This window comes from Dromiciops gliroides, chromosome 3 (assembly GCF_019393635.1).
Source record: "Dromiciops gliroides isolate mDroGli1 chromosome 3, mDroGli1.pri, whole genome shotgun sequence".
NCBI classification, from domain to species: domain Eukaryota; kingdom Metazoa; phylum Chordata; class Mammalia; order Microbiotheria; family Microbiotheriidae; genus Dromiciops; species Dromiciops gliroides.
The window spans coordinates 608,874,494-608,890,074 of NC_057863.1; the positions used below are offsets into that span (position 1 = coordinate 608,874,494).

At 47.8% G+C, this 15,581-nt stretch overlaps 1 protein-coding gene across 2 annotated transcripts in view; it reads left to right on the forward strand.

Annotated features, from left to right (window-relative positions):
* Positions 1 to 15,581, forward strand: part of STPG1 (sperm tail PG-rich repeat containing 1) — an 85,169-nt gene that overhangs the window by 56,815 nt on the left and 12,773 nt on the right. For both annotated transcript variants that reach the window (XM_043998779.1, XM_043998778.1), the window contains 2 exons: positions 5,159 to 5,273; positions 8,833 to 9,001. In XM_043998779.1, coding sequence (XP_043854714.1) covers positions 5,159 to 5,273; positions 8,833 to 9,001 — 284 coding nt within the window. The remainder of the gene's footprint in view (positions 1 to 5,158; positions 5,274 to 8,832; positions 9,002 to 15,581) is intronic.

Below are 15,581 nucleotides of genomic sequence, written 5' to 3' on the forward strand. Positions count from 1 at the left end.
GCGGGCCCTGCCCTCAGCGATTGTTCCGAAGCCACCCCTTCCCTTAGACTTTGCTGTTTATTTTGCCACTTCCATCTCCCCGCACCCACAGAAACCTGGCTGTGCCCCAGAAGGCAGGGCGGACATCCTCAGCCAGGCTTGCTCATACTGGAGGCACCTTCCCTTGTTGCTGGGACAATGAAGCCCATTTTCACTCTCACTTCCAGAACCTCTCTCTGTTGCCTTTACTCAGCAGACTTTCCTCTTTTGGGGTTCACCCCAATCTGGTCAGATTACCCTGTCTGGATCCTACTGGCCCCAGATCATTCTCTCTCTTTTCCCAAGGGCTTCAGTACCTAGCTCAAGGTCTCCCTCTCCATCCCAACCCCTGACCCTCATCCTGGGGGGATTTAAATAGTTACATTGACATCCCCTCAAAGCTTTTGAGGTGAAGCCCTTCTCCAAGAGCCTATTGGGGACCATTCCCTTCATTCCTTAGCTGCTGCTTTTTCCTGGGGGCACTGCCTCAGTTTCGTTGTCTGTAAAAGGGGAGCGGGGGAGAACTAAATGCTTCTAATGTCCTGTACAGTTCTAAATCTGTCCTGTGATCTCTGAACACTTGTATCTAGGTTGTCAGGAAATTTCAAGATTTGATGCCTTTCTTCCCTCTCCCCCATTTGTTTTTGGTTGCGGGGCAGTGAAGGTTAAGTGACTTGCCCAGGGTCACACAGCTAGTAAGTATCAAGTGTCTGAACCTGGATTTGAACTCAGGTCCTTCTAAATCCAGGACCAGTGCTTTATCTACTGTACCACCTAGCTGCCCCCTTCCTTCCTTCCTTCCTTCCTTCCTTCCTTCCTTCCTTCCTTCCTTCCTTCCTTCCTTCCTTCCTTCCTTCCTTCCTTCCTTCCTCCCTCTCTCTCTCTCTCTTTCTTTCTTTCTTTCTTTCTTTTTTTTTTGGTGAGGCAGTTGGGGTTAAGTGACTTGCCCAGGGTCACACAGTTAGTAAGTGTTAAGTGTCTGAGGCCAGATTTGAACTCAGGTCCTCCTGAATCCAGGGCCAGTGCTCTATCCACTGTGCCACCTAGTTGCCGCCCCCCTCCCCGGCCTTTCGTTTTAGGAAGGTCTTCCTGCTCCCCTGAGGAGCCCAGACACTGTTCTAGGAGTTCCCCAATCCTGAAGTGACTCTATTCCTTTCCCCTCTCCCTGGGAATGACTTCCTGCCTAAACCACAGGAAGCCACAGGCTGGCAGAAGACTTTGAGGTGTAAGGTGTCAGGATTGGCTTCTACTAACTACAGTATGGAGAAAGTGGTACCGGGGCTGGGAAAGAGAGCAGCATTCTCCTTCATGCTGGGGCGTCCGATGAAGCCACGCTGCCTCACCCTGGGTACATACAGAACAATTCCATGAAAGAATCTGGCCTGCCCTGCCCTTCCCAACCCTGCCCTCCCCTCCCCACCTCTCACTGTGCCTTCCCTTCCCTCCTTCCTTCTGTCCTGGTCTTCCCAGCCCTGCTCTCCCCTCCCCTCCCCTGCCTTTCCTTGCCCTTCCCCCTCCCCTCTTCCTCAGTCCTCTTCTCAACTTCTCTTCCTTCTCCTGTCCTGCTCTCGCCTCCTCTGCCTCTCCTCTCCTTCCTTTCTCTTTCCTCCTATACCTTGCTCTCCTAACCAATGCTCTGCTCTGATCTCTCCTCCTCCATCCTTCCCCAGCCCCTGTCCCTGGCCCAGACCCTGTGGCAGGTGCCCAGGTAATCATCACTTTGAAGAACAACCCTCCCAGAATGCACCAGGTTTCTTTCACCTGCTCTTACTACAATGGGAAGCAGGTGAAAATATGCAAATCCTGTTAGCTATGCTGAATCTTACTGCAGGGCTGGCCCCTTTTCTGTCTCACATACCCACAAAACAAAGTTCTCTAGACTTGGAGTCGAGGGGTCTAACTCAGGGTAAGACGGCTTGCCTCTTTAAACCTCAGTCCTCTCATCTGTAAAATGGGAACAATCGTCCTTTTCCTTCCAACTTCTCGGGGCACTATGAGGAAAAACACTGTCATTATGCCCTGGCCCCCTCTCTACGCTGCCCCCCTTTTCCCTTGCCATCATCTCTTCCTGGCTAACCTGGCTCCTGCCCCCACTGCAGTCCCATCAGCTCCATCTGTTTGCTCTCTCTTCATGCCATGCAGCCTGCCTATCAGGGGCCCTGGGAACGGGTGAATTCCCCCGCTTCTATAAACACATGATCAAGAATTCCATCTGCTGTTATGAAGACACACTTGCTAACCCAGGAGCCCAGTCACCCAAGCCCCAGCAAACAGTTCCACCAGCCTAATAAACGCCCCGGTGGAGAGCCCAGGGAGCCTTTTATCTAAGACACGCAGCAGGAGGGCATCTGAAACATGTCTGATTCGTGCCTGATCTCAGCTTTGCATCGTTTTCTGAACTCTTGAGCACACAAACCTATCCGGACTGCTTATCAGAAGGAGAGGATGCTGGACATGGGCATTCTTTCTTTCTGGTTGGTCCAGAAAAGCAGAGCCAAGGGCAATGCTGCCCCACATGGCCGATCCTAATCTGAGGTTGCACCACTGACTTGGGGTACACCAAAGGTTCGTCCATGTCTGCCCCACGTATATATCTGGTTGTCATTTTTGACAAAAGAGTTGTGTGGCCGAGGAAAGAAGGAAGGAATCAAGTATTTGTTAAATGTCTACTATGTGCCAAGCACTTTGCAGATATCTCATTTGATCCTCCCATCCACCCTTCAAGGTGGGTACTATTATCCCATTTTGCAGATAAGGAAACTGAGGCAGAAGATAAGTGACTTGCCCAGGGTCACAAAGCTAATAAGTGTCAGAGGCCAGATTTGAACTCAGGTCTTCCTGACTCCAGGTCTGGTGCTCTATCTACTGAACCACTCAACCCGCAGAGAGGATGGGTGACTAGTCCATCTCCCACCTTTGCATACAGATGGTCCTCCCATGCCTAGAATGCTCTCCCTCTTCCTGCCTGCCTACTGGGATTCCTATCTCTCTTCAAGACTTCTCTCTCCATCTCCAGCAGCTCTTAGCGCTCCCTCCACCAAATTCCCCTGGATTTGTAATTTCGTGGGTTCCCGTCTGTGTGAACAGTGTGTGCGCTTGGAGGGCAGAGACTGGCTGGTTGGTTTTTGTATCCCCAGCACAGTAGAGTCTGCCATGCAGCGGGCATTTTTGAAAACACTCATTGAATGTAATTGAATGGAAAAGTCGTTGCCAGAAGGTAAAAGTGGTAATAACAACTTGCATTTACACAGGGCACTTTAGGGTTTACAAGTTCAGTTTAGTCTCCTTCAATAAACATTTATTAAGTACACACATAGTCTTATGTATGCAAGGTATGTTTACAGCGGGCACATAGTGGTGAGCAGAGTGCCGGCTGTGCTGATTCCTGTTAGCTACGTGACCACGGACAAGTACATCCATCTCACTGAGCCTCAGTTTCTTTAGCATCAGGATGGAAATGATGATGATGATAACCGCAAGGACAAGTAGAATTTATATAACACCTTGAGGCCTGCAAAGGGCTTTGCAAATATTATTTCACTTGGTCCTCACAACAATCATGGGAGGTAGGTGCTATTATTGTCCTCATTTTATAGATAAGGAAACTGAGGCAGGCAAAGTTTAAGTCATTTACTTGCCTTACTTTACTTAACCTCTTTGTGACTAAGGCAACTCCCCAGAATTCATCTACTAAGGGACAGGCGTTTGCCACCAGTGGTAGAGATTCTCATACTGGGGAATCACAGATACCAGGTTCCCCAGATTGTCTGGACATTGCAAATCCCAGAATTTTCTAGGTATGAAGGGAGATAAAAAAGATGAGAAGCAACAGATCTCATGCCCTTCAGAAGCGTATAGTTGGAGCAGCTAGGTGGCGCAGTGGATAGAGCACCAGCCCTGGAGTCAGGAGGACCTGAGTTCAAATCAGGCCTCAGACACTTAACACTTACTAACTGTGTGACCCTGGGCAAGTCACTTAACCCCAACTGCCTCACTAAACAAACAAACAAACAAACAAAACAAAACAAAAAAGAAGTGTATAGTCTATTGGGGATGGGATAGAGGTATTAACTAGAAATTAGAATGAGGCAAGGCAGAATTGGGATGGGAGTCAAGGAGATCTATTCAGACAGTGCTTTGGGACAATTTGATGGGGGCGGGGGAGAAAGAATTTCCATTTGGGAGAATCTGAGGTGGCTTCATGGAAGAGGCAGCATCTAAGCTGGGCTTTGAAACAGGAGGAGGGTTTGAACAGGTAGAGCTCCAAGTATGAAGGATGGGATGATGTGGAGGATGGGGAATAGTCCGACTCTCCCCATCCTGCCTTCATGGCTAGTAGTATGAGAGACCTAGCTTGGCATTTGGGGCCCTCTGCAACCTGGTTTCCACCTGCTCCTCCCACCTTGGCGTGATGCTCAATTCACCACATAGCCTACATGCAGCCAAAGTGGGCTTCCAGGTACTTTGCACCTTTATCCATCTCCATGACTTTGCCACACCCTTCTCTCTGCCTAGAATGCCCTCTCCCCATCTCTGCCTGCTGAATTTCCACCAGGTTCAGCTCAAATCCGTCCTCTTCTTTGAAACTTTCCATGATAATCTTCTAGTTAGAATTAAACGTTCCCTTCTCTAAACTCTCATTTGTACACGGTGCAGCGGACAGTGCTGACTTTGGAATCCTAAAACGTGGATTCAAATTCTAGCTCAAACACTTATCACCTGTATGACTTTAGGCCAGTCACTTCAGCCCCGCCCCCCTCCCTGCCACGTCTCACTTCATTTTATTTATTCATCTGTAAAATGGGTTGGATTCGAGGATCTCTGAGGTTACTTTCAGCTTTAACTAAATCTGTGATTCTATGGGGACCAAGTAAAATGAGGTGGTTGGATTTCTGAGGTTGTTTCTGGCTCTGAATCTGAGCTCACGACCTTGTTTCTACCAATGTTATGTCCTTATCACATTTCATTTTGTACTATAGAAACGTGAGTGCATGTCATCTCCCCTGGTAGAAGGCAAGCTCTCAGAAGGTCTTAGTTTGTGTCCATCTCTCTTAGTGCCCAGGGCCCAGTAGATGTTTAGCAAATATTTGTCGAATGAATTCAGATTGTTCCCTCCCCCCCCCCACCTCTCCCCCAACAGACCACAACTTTTATCTACAAGGAACAGAACAATTTGTGTGCTCCTCGGGCTGGGTTTTTGTCAAAGACCCCAAGGGGGTTTACACCTACTAGACAAAGGGTGGTGCCTTCCCCAGGTAAGTGAGAGGAAACTCAGACTGGAATATAGGACGCATTATGTAGTGTATGACTTGGAAAGCCCCTGTCCTGTATTATTTTTGTGATTATTATTGCATGGACCTGTGATTTGTGTCTAGGTGGAGAACTCTTAGCGTGCAAACTTCCTGCCTCGGAGGCCAGCCTTCTAGCTACCACATCATGCTACCTCTCACATTATTTACTGATTAATAACAAAGTGGAAGTCCATGGGACTTCATAGTTACAAAGTACTGTCGCTTCTTAGCTTATCCGATCAATGAACCCATGAAGAAGGGCTGGTGGGGCTCCTGGGATTGCAGATTTAGAGTTGGAAGGAAGCCTGGAGATAATTGGGTCTACCCATCCATTTTACAGGTGAGGAAAGTGAGGTCTGGCTCACAGGAGGAGTGACCAGCAGAATCTGAATTCAATTTCAGGTCTTCTGACCTCGGATGTCCATTTTATATCCAAGGAACCTGAAGGGGGAGGGGTGGCTAGGGTGGAGGAGGTGCCCAGTACCAGACAGTAAGTGGCCCTCACCCCGACTCTCCTGAGCCCTCCCCCCACAAGTCTAGGTGGTGTCTGGGCAGCCCAGTGTGTCTGAGTCACATGGGGAGGACAAGGAGGGCCACAGGTAGACTTATGGAGCATGTCAGATCTTAACAAACATAGGATGGGCAGCTAGGTGGAGCAGTGGATAGAGCACCAGCCCTGGATTCAGGAGGACCTGAGTTCAAATCCGGCCTCAGACACTTAACACTTACTAGCTGTGTGACCCTGAGCAAGTCACTTAACCCCAATTGCCTAACTAAAAAAAATAAAAAACAAACATAGGATAAAGTTGGAAAGACCTACCCTATCTTTTCTTTGGGCAAAGAAACTAGAAGAGGAAGTTAGCGCACCCCCCCCACCCCAGCCTCCTACCAGCCTTGTCCTCCCTTGTTTGTAGAAAAGAATTCCATCTGATTCACTTCTGTAACTAGTTATTAAGTACCTACTATGTGCATGGCGCTAAGGATGCAGAATTGGAAGAAAAAACAACACATTTGTAGATCTAGAAGTGGAAGGATCAGAGGGTGCTAGAAGCAGTGCTAGAAGGAACTCCAGAGGCTGTGTACTCTGGCCTTTTTTTTTTTTTTTTTTTGTGGGGCAATGAGGATTAAGTGTCACAAGGGTTAAGTGTGCCCAAGGTCACACAGCTAGTAAGTGTCAAGTGTCTGAGGTCGGATTTGAACTCAGGTCCTCCTGACTCCAGGGCTGGTGCTTTCTCCACTGCGCCACCTAGCTGCCTCCCTGCCTTCTCACTTCACAGATGAAGCAACTGAGGCTCAGGAAGATAAAGTGGTTGATCCAAGGCCACACAGGTGCAGTAAATGGCAGACCCAGATTCAAACCCAGGCCCTCCGATTCAAAATCTTTCTCTACTGTGCCATTCTGCTTTCCATTCCTGGGCCTCAAGGAGAGGGTATTAGACACATACACGAATAAGAATAATGCTAAGTAGGATGTGAGGAGTGTAAATGAGAGAGCCAGGCAAAGGCTCTAAGCAGATGAGGAAGATGCCTTTAGGCTGCAATGAGAGGGATGGAAGAGACGATCCAGGAAGGCTTCCTGGAGGAAGTGGCCTTGAGGTAGGCCAGGAAGTGAAGGATTTCAGCAGACAAAGTCGAGGAGGGATTGAATATATTTTCCAAAGGAGTCATCAAGGTATGAAGGAAGGAAAGAGGGGAAAGAAGGGAGGGAAGGATGGAAGAAAGTGTTTATTAAGTGCCTGCTATGTGCCGAGCACATAGAATGAAAAGACTGCCTCCTCTAGAGTTAGATTCAAATTGATTCCTGACTATCTGTGACTTGGGCATATCAGCAAACTCTTCCGGGCCTTAGTTTCCTCAGGTTGGACTAGATGGGCTCTGAAGTCTCTTCCAGCCCTAGTGGGGAGAAGGGATGGGGCTGGGGAGCAAGAGAGAAGTTCAGATGGAATGGAATGTCCATAGAGTGTGTGTGTGTGTGTGTGTGTGTGTGTGTGTGTGTGTGTGTGTAACAACAGTAATGATAATTACCACATGTTGTGCTGTAAAGTTCACAAAGTGGTCGGCACCCTTTATCTCACTTTGGCTCCATGAGACTGGGAAGAAAGATGGCGCTGGAGATGGAATTGGGTGAGAATTTCCACCCTCAGCCCTGTGGCAGGCCTCCCACGGGCTTCAGGACCTTTGTGGGCCCCAAGACCCCAGGGACTAAAGTGTGGGGTTCACAGATTAAGGCCTGGTCTCCGCGGCTTGGAACAGCAGCCAGATGGGCCACGGGGCCAGAGAATCAGCTCCTGCGGGCACAACTCCTAGGGCAGACCCTTTCCAGTCCCTGGAAGGGATAATTGTAGATGTTCCCTCTCCATCCCCTCAGGGGCAAACAGATGTGGAAGCGAGATTGGAAGCCAGCAGTCCTGCTGTGCCTTGTCCTCCCAGACGGCTGTTGCGCTTGGGTGATCTAAGTAGCCGAGGCTTTCCTATTGGTTGTTGGCCTTCCTAATTGCAGGGCAGGGGAGAGGGGAAACAGCTGAGGAGGTCAGACCTCTCGGGACTCGCCTCAGTTTTATTTGGAAACACTAATTGTGTTCTTCTGGGGTTCTGGTGGGCTTGCCAGCCCCAAGAATTCCTGCCTTCCCCCAGCGATTTCACCCTCCCCAAGGTAGCGTGGGCAAACCCAGCATATGATCTGGTTTCACAATCTCCTCTCTCGAAGTTGAATAACAAGAAGCAAACTCAAAGGTTTATAAAAGGATTTCCTGACAACAACTCAGAGGGAGTATTATTATCCCCATTTTACAGAGGAGGAAAGGAGAGACTGAGGAGCTGCTTCAAGGTCATGCAGCCAGTAAGCACCCACACTGGGATTCGAAGTCTGACGCCCCTCTTAACTGCAGGTCCATTACAACTTTGCTCTGCCCCCACTGGGATTAGATCTACTCCCTTCAGTTGTCTCCTAAGAACAGATTGCTCAGCAATTACTTATCTGCCATAATACAGAGTACCCAGGCTAGGGCTAAGAAGACCCAGGGCACAGTCTTTGATCTGTTGGCCTCACTGTGCGACCTTGGGCTCCAGGTTCCTCATCTCTAAAATGGAGAGGGGGAGACAGTAACCCAAGAGGCCTTAGGGTTCTGCTATCCTCTGATCTAGGGTGCTTCTGAGCTCTGACATTCTGGGTTCTAAGGTCCCTCCCAGCTCTGACATTCTGGGTTCTAAGGTCCCTTTCAGCTCTGACATTCTGGGTTCTAAGGTCCCTCCCAGTTATGACAACATTGTGGGTTCTAAGGTCCCTCCCAGCTCTGACATTCTGTGTTCCAGGGGTCTTCCTATCCCTGCCATTCCATGTTCTAAGGGTCCTTGCAGCTTGTGATGTCTTAGCAAGCTGCCCTTTCTCATTTGAGCAGGGGTGGGTCTTTATAATACTGACTGGCTCAGCCTGCTATTTTCCCTTTGCTTGTCAGGGGCCCATAACCCCACTTCCTCTTTCATTGAGGAGATCTTATTCTTCCTTGCTCCTCTTCCTTCTTAGGGCATTATGAGATCAACGAGACCCTGGTGAAGGAGGCCCCTAAGCTTCTCGGCTGTGGTTTCAAGTCAAAAACTGTTCGAGAAACGAAAATAACCTCTTTTGTTCCTGGGCCAGGCTCCTATGATCCCAATGTACCCATCAAAGCCCCTCCCAAGAAGATCATTACTCCGTGAGTTGAAGCTTTATTCATAGATGAGGAGGTGTGGGTGAGGAGAGCCCTCCATCCTGGGAAGAGGTGCCCCACCGGACAAAGTTGGGAGAAGGTGGGCAGCCTTCAGGAAGGGAGTGGATGCCCCGATCTTAACCCTTGGCCCCTGGGGGCTATCTGGGGGCACCCATGAGCCCCTTCTCTGAATAACAGTTTTAAGTAATAGAAGGAAATGCTAAATTTCACTTAGAGGTTAATGAAAATAAAGGTTTTTTCTTTTTTTTTTCCCCTATCCAAGTTCCCAGACTTCCTGAAATCCACCAACACCTTGGGGACCCACAGACTCCAGGCTGGGATCTCCTGCTCTAAAAGAAGGGATTGTTTAGTGCTGGGGGAATGGGGGGGCTGCAATTCCTTTTTTGTGGCTGCTCTTGTTGTCCCAGGCAGGAGCTGGGGGGACCTCCAAGTGAGGGAAGGCTAGCTATAAGGATATCAGTTCTAATGGGCCTGTCTGTCAAATACGGCATCTAGTCTTCCCTGAAATGCCTCAAAGTCCCAGGAATGTGTCTGGTCTCCCTGGTTGTTCCTCCCTCCTACTCCTGGGGCAGGGTTTCATCAATGGCCATGGGATGGAGAAGCTGGAAAGGCCTTTAGAGGTCATCTAGTCCAATCCCCCCACCTTTTGTCGTTGTTTAATCATGTCTGACTCTTTGTTTTTTGTTTTTTTTTTTTTTGGTGGGGTAATGGGGATTAAGTGACTTGCCCAGGGTCACACAGCTAGTACATGTCAAGTGTCCGAAGCCAGATTTGAACTCAGGTCCTCCTGAATCCAGGGCTGGTGCTTTTATCCACTGTGCCACCTAGCTGCCCCATGTCTGACTCTTTGTCACACCATGTGGGTTCCTACTGCAGCCTTCCCTCCCCTCTCCCCCTACTCCCAGAGTCAGACACAACCGAAAAAATGACTGGACTACAACCGGCTCTACTCCAGATTCCACATTCCAGGCCAACTGGGCTCTGTCCTAGGCATCTGCTCAACATTCTCTTTACCCTTCCTTCTCATTTGTGCCCCCTGCCCCCATCCAATCGGTTGCCGAGTCTCATCCAATCTATTTTCACAGCGGCTTTCATCTCTCTCCCTTCCTCTCTCCGTGGCCATCCTCTATAAGTTGGGCCCTTCTCCGCACAGAGCTTGCCTCATACATCAGCTTCTCCTCTCTTGTCTCCCCCTCTCCAATTTCATCTTTCAAACAGCTAACACAATAACCTTCCCTAAAAAATTCTGACTTTGAAAAACATTATTTTAAAATGAGCATTTCCATGTATATCGTAGACAAGAAGGAGGAGGAAGAGGAGACTGTAGCTGAGAGTATGAATCTCAGAGATGTACCATTTACTCAGAATAATCTTCCTAAAACTTGAGTCTGCCCAGGTCAGGATACATGGGAGGTGACCAGCAGCAAGAGGGAGACAGCAGAGCTGCTCGGCTCCTATTTCGCCAAGGAAAATGAGGATGGCTCGGAAATGACAGAACGCAATAGGTTATGTGGAGTTAGTATCCATGCTAAGTTATTCAGTCATGTTCAATTCTTCATGACCCCATTTAAGGTTTTCTTGGCAGAGATTCCATTTCCTTCTCCAGCCCTCATTTTACAAATGAGGAAACTGAGGCAACCAGGGTTAAATGACTTGCCCAGGATCACACATCTAGTAAATGTCTGAATCCAGATTTGAACTCAGGTCTTCCTGCCACCAGGCCCAACACTCTATCCACTGCACTGCCTAGATGCCCTTGTTAAATAGGCAAATGGTAACAGAGAACCCAGATGCCATTGATGCGTTCAAGTCATTAGACCTAGAAAGACTTTTTCTTAAGGTACTGGGAAAATTGGCCAATGTGATCACTTGGCTCACTCTCAGCAATCCTTGAAAGAGCAAAGGGGAATGGAGAAAGCACTGGCCCTGGATTCAGGAGGACATGAGTTCAAATCCGGCCTCAGACACTTGATGCTTACTAGATGTGTGACCCTGGGCAAGTCACTTAACCCTCATCATCCCCAAAACAAAACAAAAAGAGTAAAGGGGAAGAGGAGAATGTTACAGGATTGGAGGAGAGCAAATGTGTAGCTCAGTGCCTGGCACATGGTAGGCACTTCATTAATCCTTGTCGACTGATAAATTTTGTCAAGAGAAGGAAACAAAGTCTATAAACTTAAGAGGCCAGAGAGCTTGAACTTGAACAGAACTAAACGGTCCCTGGGGTCCATTCCAACTCTCAAATTCTCTGATGTTATTATGTGATTCCTGGCAACATTCTAGAACAAAGGGATGGTTCTCAAACATCAGATAAGGAAGCAGAAATCATTCGGAGCCAGTAGGGCTTTTTCAAGAACAGGCCCTGTCAAACTAACTTCATTTCCTTTTCCCCAGAGTTACCAGACTTTTAAAAGAGGCAGCCAGATCAATTCAATTCAAGCATTTTCCCCATCTTTAAACATTTTAATTGATATGCTTTGGCATCACCTGCATTACCCAATTATTTCTGTTGTCCACCCAGAGAGCCATCCCTTATGACAATAAAAAGGAAGAAAAAGAGGTTCAGCAAAACCGATTGATGCATCTGCTATGGCTGACATTTTATGCAACGTTCCACATCCACAGGCCCCCACTTCTGCAAAGAGGGATGCAAAGTGCTTTCTTTGGGGCCAAACTTGGTTATTAGGATTCCGCAGCACTCAGCTTTGTTTGTTTTGTGGTAGTTCTTTTATTTTACATTGTTGTGGTCTACTTGTCCCCCGCTCTCTACTTGTTTTCCTGGCTTTGGTTATTTCACTTTGCATTGGTTCATAGAAATCTTTAGTGTATTCATCATATTCATCCTTGCTTCAAGCACACAATGATATCCCATTACATTTATGGGCCACAACTTGTTTAGCCGTACCCCAGTGAATAAACATTAACTTGGTTTCCAGTTCTTTTCTATCACAAAATGTTCCACAAGCATCTATTAAGGACCTTCTCGTTCTAGGTTTTATGCTAGGTGTCAAGGATACAAAAGCAAAAATTCAACAGTACTCATCCCCAAGAAACTTGCTGGCTTTTTAAAAATTAGTGTTAAATGTTTTTTTAACAAACAGAAATCTATTTTCTCTCCCATCTTGTTGGACAAAAAGAAAAATAAATTCCTTGTAACAAATATGAACAGTCAAGTGAAACAAATTCCTTCATTGGCCATATCCAAAGAATACGTCTCATTCTGTCCCTTGAGGGATTCTGCACCCTCCCAGCTGAGAGGTAGGTGGGCATTCTGGACCACCATTGAGACAGCCAGAGTCCTCACAGCTTTCCAAGTTGTTTGTCATTAAATCGTTATGGCATAAATTGTTCTCCTGGTTCTGCTCCCCTCATTCTTCCCCTGTTTATATAAGTCTTTAGAAATATTTCTATCTACAATATTGATGTTATAGTATGGATTGTTCTGGTTCTGCTCACTTCAATGTGCATCAATCCTTCCAAGTCTTTCCAAGTCACCTTGAGGTCGTCAGTTTCCTCATTTTTTATATCATAGGAGTGTACTCTGTCACATTTATATTTCACAACTTATTTAGCCATTCCCCAATTGACAGACAGTTCTCTAGAGAACAAACTCGGGCCATCTGTAGCCACATGAGAAAAATGTTCCGCATCATTAATAGTTAGTGTGAGGTTCTACCTCAGCCCCATCAGATTGACAAAGATGAGCAAAAACAAAGAAAACAACATATGTTGGAGGGGCTGGAGGAAAACAGGTACAATGGTTGGTGGAGCTGTGGGTCCACCATGGGTCCAACCATTCTGGAAAGCAATTTGGAATTATATAGAAAAAGTTTATTCATTGAATAGCTCATGCATGCCCTTGGAGGTAACTATAGCACTGCTAGGTAGGAGTGTGCACCGAGGAGATCAAAGAAAGTGTGAGAGGTCTTTTATGTACAAAAATATTCATAGCAGCTCTTTTTGTGATGACAAAACCCTGAAAACTGAAGGGACTTGTTTTCTACTTGGGAGTCAGGGTGGAGAGTGTGCAATGTATAAGTAAATACAAGGTAATGGGGAAGGGGAGGGGATTTAGCGTGTCTGAGGTGGCGTCTGAGCGGATCCTTCTAAAGGAGCCAGGGGTTCATTTTTTCCATTTTCATTTTTCATTGTGGTGTCCTCCATACCTAGGACAGTTCCTGGTAGGCACAGCATTTAACAAAAGCTTGTTGAATTGACTTGAAGTGAGCAGGCAGAAATGCAGAGGGAGAGAAGCTACTAGTTTGTGCAAAGACCCGCAGGGAGAGGAAGAGTGTCAGAGCGGGGACAATGGGTTTAAGTCTCTTGCTGGTGGTGGCTTGAAGCCCCCCCCCCCCCAGCCCTCTTTTCAGAGAGTGTTTATGGGCTTCCAAAGTATCCAAGCAAAAGGCCAGCATGGCTATCTCTGGCTTCTCTTCCCGAGAACATCAGCATCTCCCCTGATGATTCAGGGAGCCAGGGTTAGTTAGGGTAAGAGTTTCCGGACATCCTGGTGCCTCCTGAGATGCTGACTCCTCCACTGGCCCTCTGAGAAGGAGGGGGAATGCCTCGCCACACATTTCCAACCCGATGTCTGTCCTAGAGTTCCATGTGCCCTGCGTTTCTGCACAGACATGTCGGTTAACAACAGCTGTGGAAAGAGTCAGACAGTGTTCACTGGCTGAGGTCCAACTTGGGCAATTACACCGGACCCACCTCAGCCTCCCCTGGGATTATCGATTAGATATGGGAGGCTTCGAAGCGTCGCTGCCTCCCCCCCTCATCTGTCACCTGTGGCCCTCTCCAACACAGTCAAATTCCACCCCAGAGGCAACTGGCTGCCTTTTAATGACAGGCAGGCTGCCTCTTTATCCTTCTCAAATGATAGGAACCCCCTGCTGCCGATTTCAATCTGCTCCTGGGAGTGTCCTGAGGGTCTCCAATGCCTTCCTGGGCTGACCCGCTGAGCGCCCGGGAGACATTCATTATCCTTCCCTGATTTGCAAACAGCCCAGATTGAAAGCCACAAACACAATTAATCCTTCATCTTGGGAGAGGGCTGACCCTTTAATAGAAATTCCCCCTCCCTGCCCCTCCCACCCGCCTGGACAGACACACACACAGGGCACGGCCAGGAGTGACTTTTATAAATAAGCCATGAGGCCCATAAAATTCCCAGTTACAAAGAACCCAGGGACCTCTCTGGTTTTCATCAGTCCTGTTCTTGTAAAACTGCCAAGATGATGCCTTGATGCTGAGTGAGAAATGCCTGAGTACTTCATGGGCTGGCCTCGTATTTCTCAATATGAAGGAAGGCCACGTCCAGCTCTGGCCTTTGGCGCTTTAATGTTCTGGGTCCCAAGGTCCCTTTCGGCTTTGACTTTCTATTACAATAGTCAGTGGTCCAAGAGCCTTCCTAGCTCTGACGTTCTAGGTTCTAGCATTTTCAGTTCTAGGGCCTTTCTAGCTCCAACCTCCAATATTATATTCTAAGGCCTCTTCTGCGTCTAACATTCTGTGTTCTAAGGTCCCTCATAACTGACATTGTGTTTCAAGGGCCCCTTCTGCCTCTGATATTCTGTCCTAAGTCTCTTCCATCTCTCTATTCTATGTTCTTGCCATCTTTGTTAGAAGTGTGTTCTTATCTCTTCCCTCCTATTCAGGAATGATAGTCGGGAAGAATAATCTCTGCACCAAGGCCTAGGTAATGGACAACTGGCTTCTCAGCCAGGTAGCCCTGCTTCAAGTCCCTCTTCTGACACACACTAGCTGTGTGATCCTGGGAAAGTCACTTCCCCTCTCACTTCTCTTAAGTCTCAGAGGAGGTGCCAACCTGAATTAGTGGAGGGGGGTTCCTCATCGGGGATTTCCCAGCATCAGCCCCTCTCCCTGTGCTTAATCTATACATAATCCTCTCCATTGCTCTCCAGCTGGTCTTGTGGACAGAATGAGAGCCCAGAGACAGCTGGAAGGCCAGACTCACTCATCAGTGGTCTCAGCATCCTAGAAGGGCCAAGGAAAGGCCGCCTGGGTGTTGAATGGACCCTCAGAGAAGGACTTGTGGGAAAATGTGGATGAGGATTACCCAGAATGAAAAGGGGTGGAGGCAGGGCAGCTAGGTGGCACATTGGATTCAGGAGGACCTGAGTTCAAATCCAGCCTCAGACACTTGACACTTAACTAGCTGTGTGACCCTGGGCAAGTCACTTAACCCTCATTGCCCTGCAAAAAAAAAAAAAAGAAAAGAAAAGAAAAGAAAAGGGGTGGAGGTGGTTCAGTCTGTATCTGTGAAGGAAAGACCAAACAATGAGAGCACTGATAGCCATAGCCATAATAACAATAGCAACAACAATAATAATAACAACCACCTTTCTATAGCACCTGCTGTGTCCCCAGCACTGCGCCTCCACAAACTGTTACATGTGCTACCTCCCTCATAGCATCCTCCAGACACACAGGACAAACCCAAAGTCTTAGTGCAATTCTAGTCTATTGCTGCTTGAGATGACTCTGAGCCTTCAGGGACATTCTGCAGTGATGAGAGCTTAGCAGGCTTTAACCCCCCCGC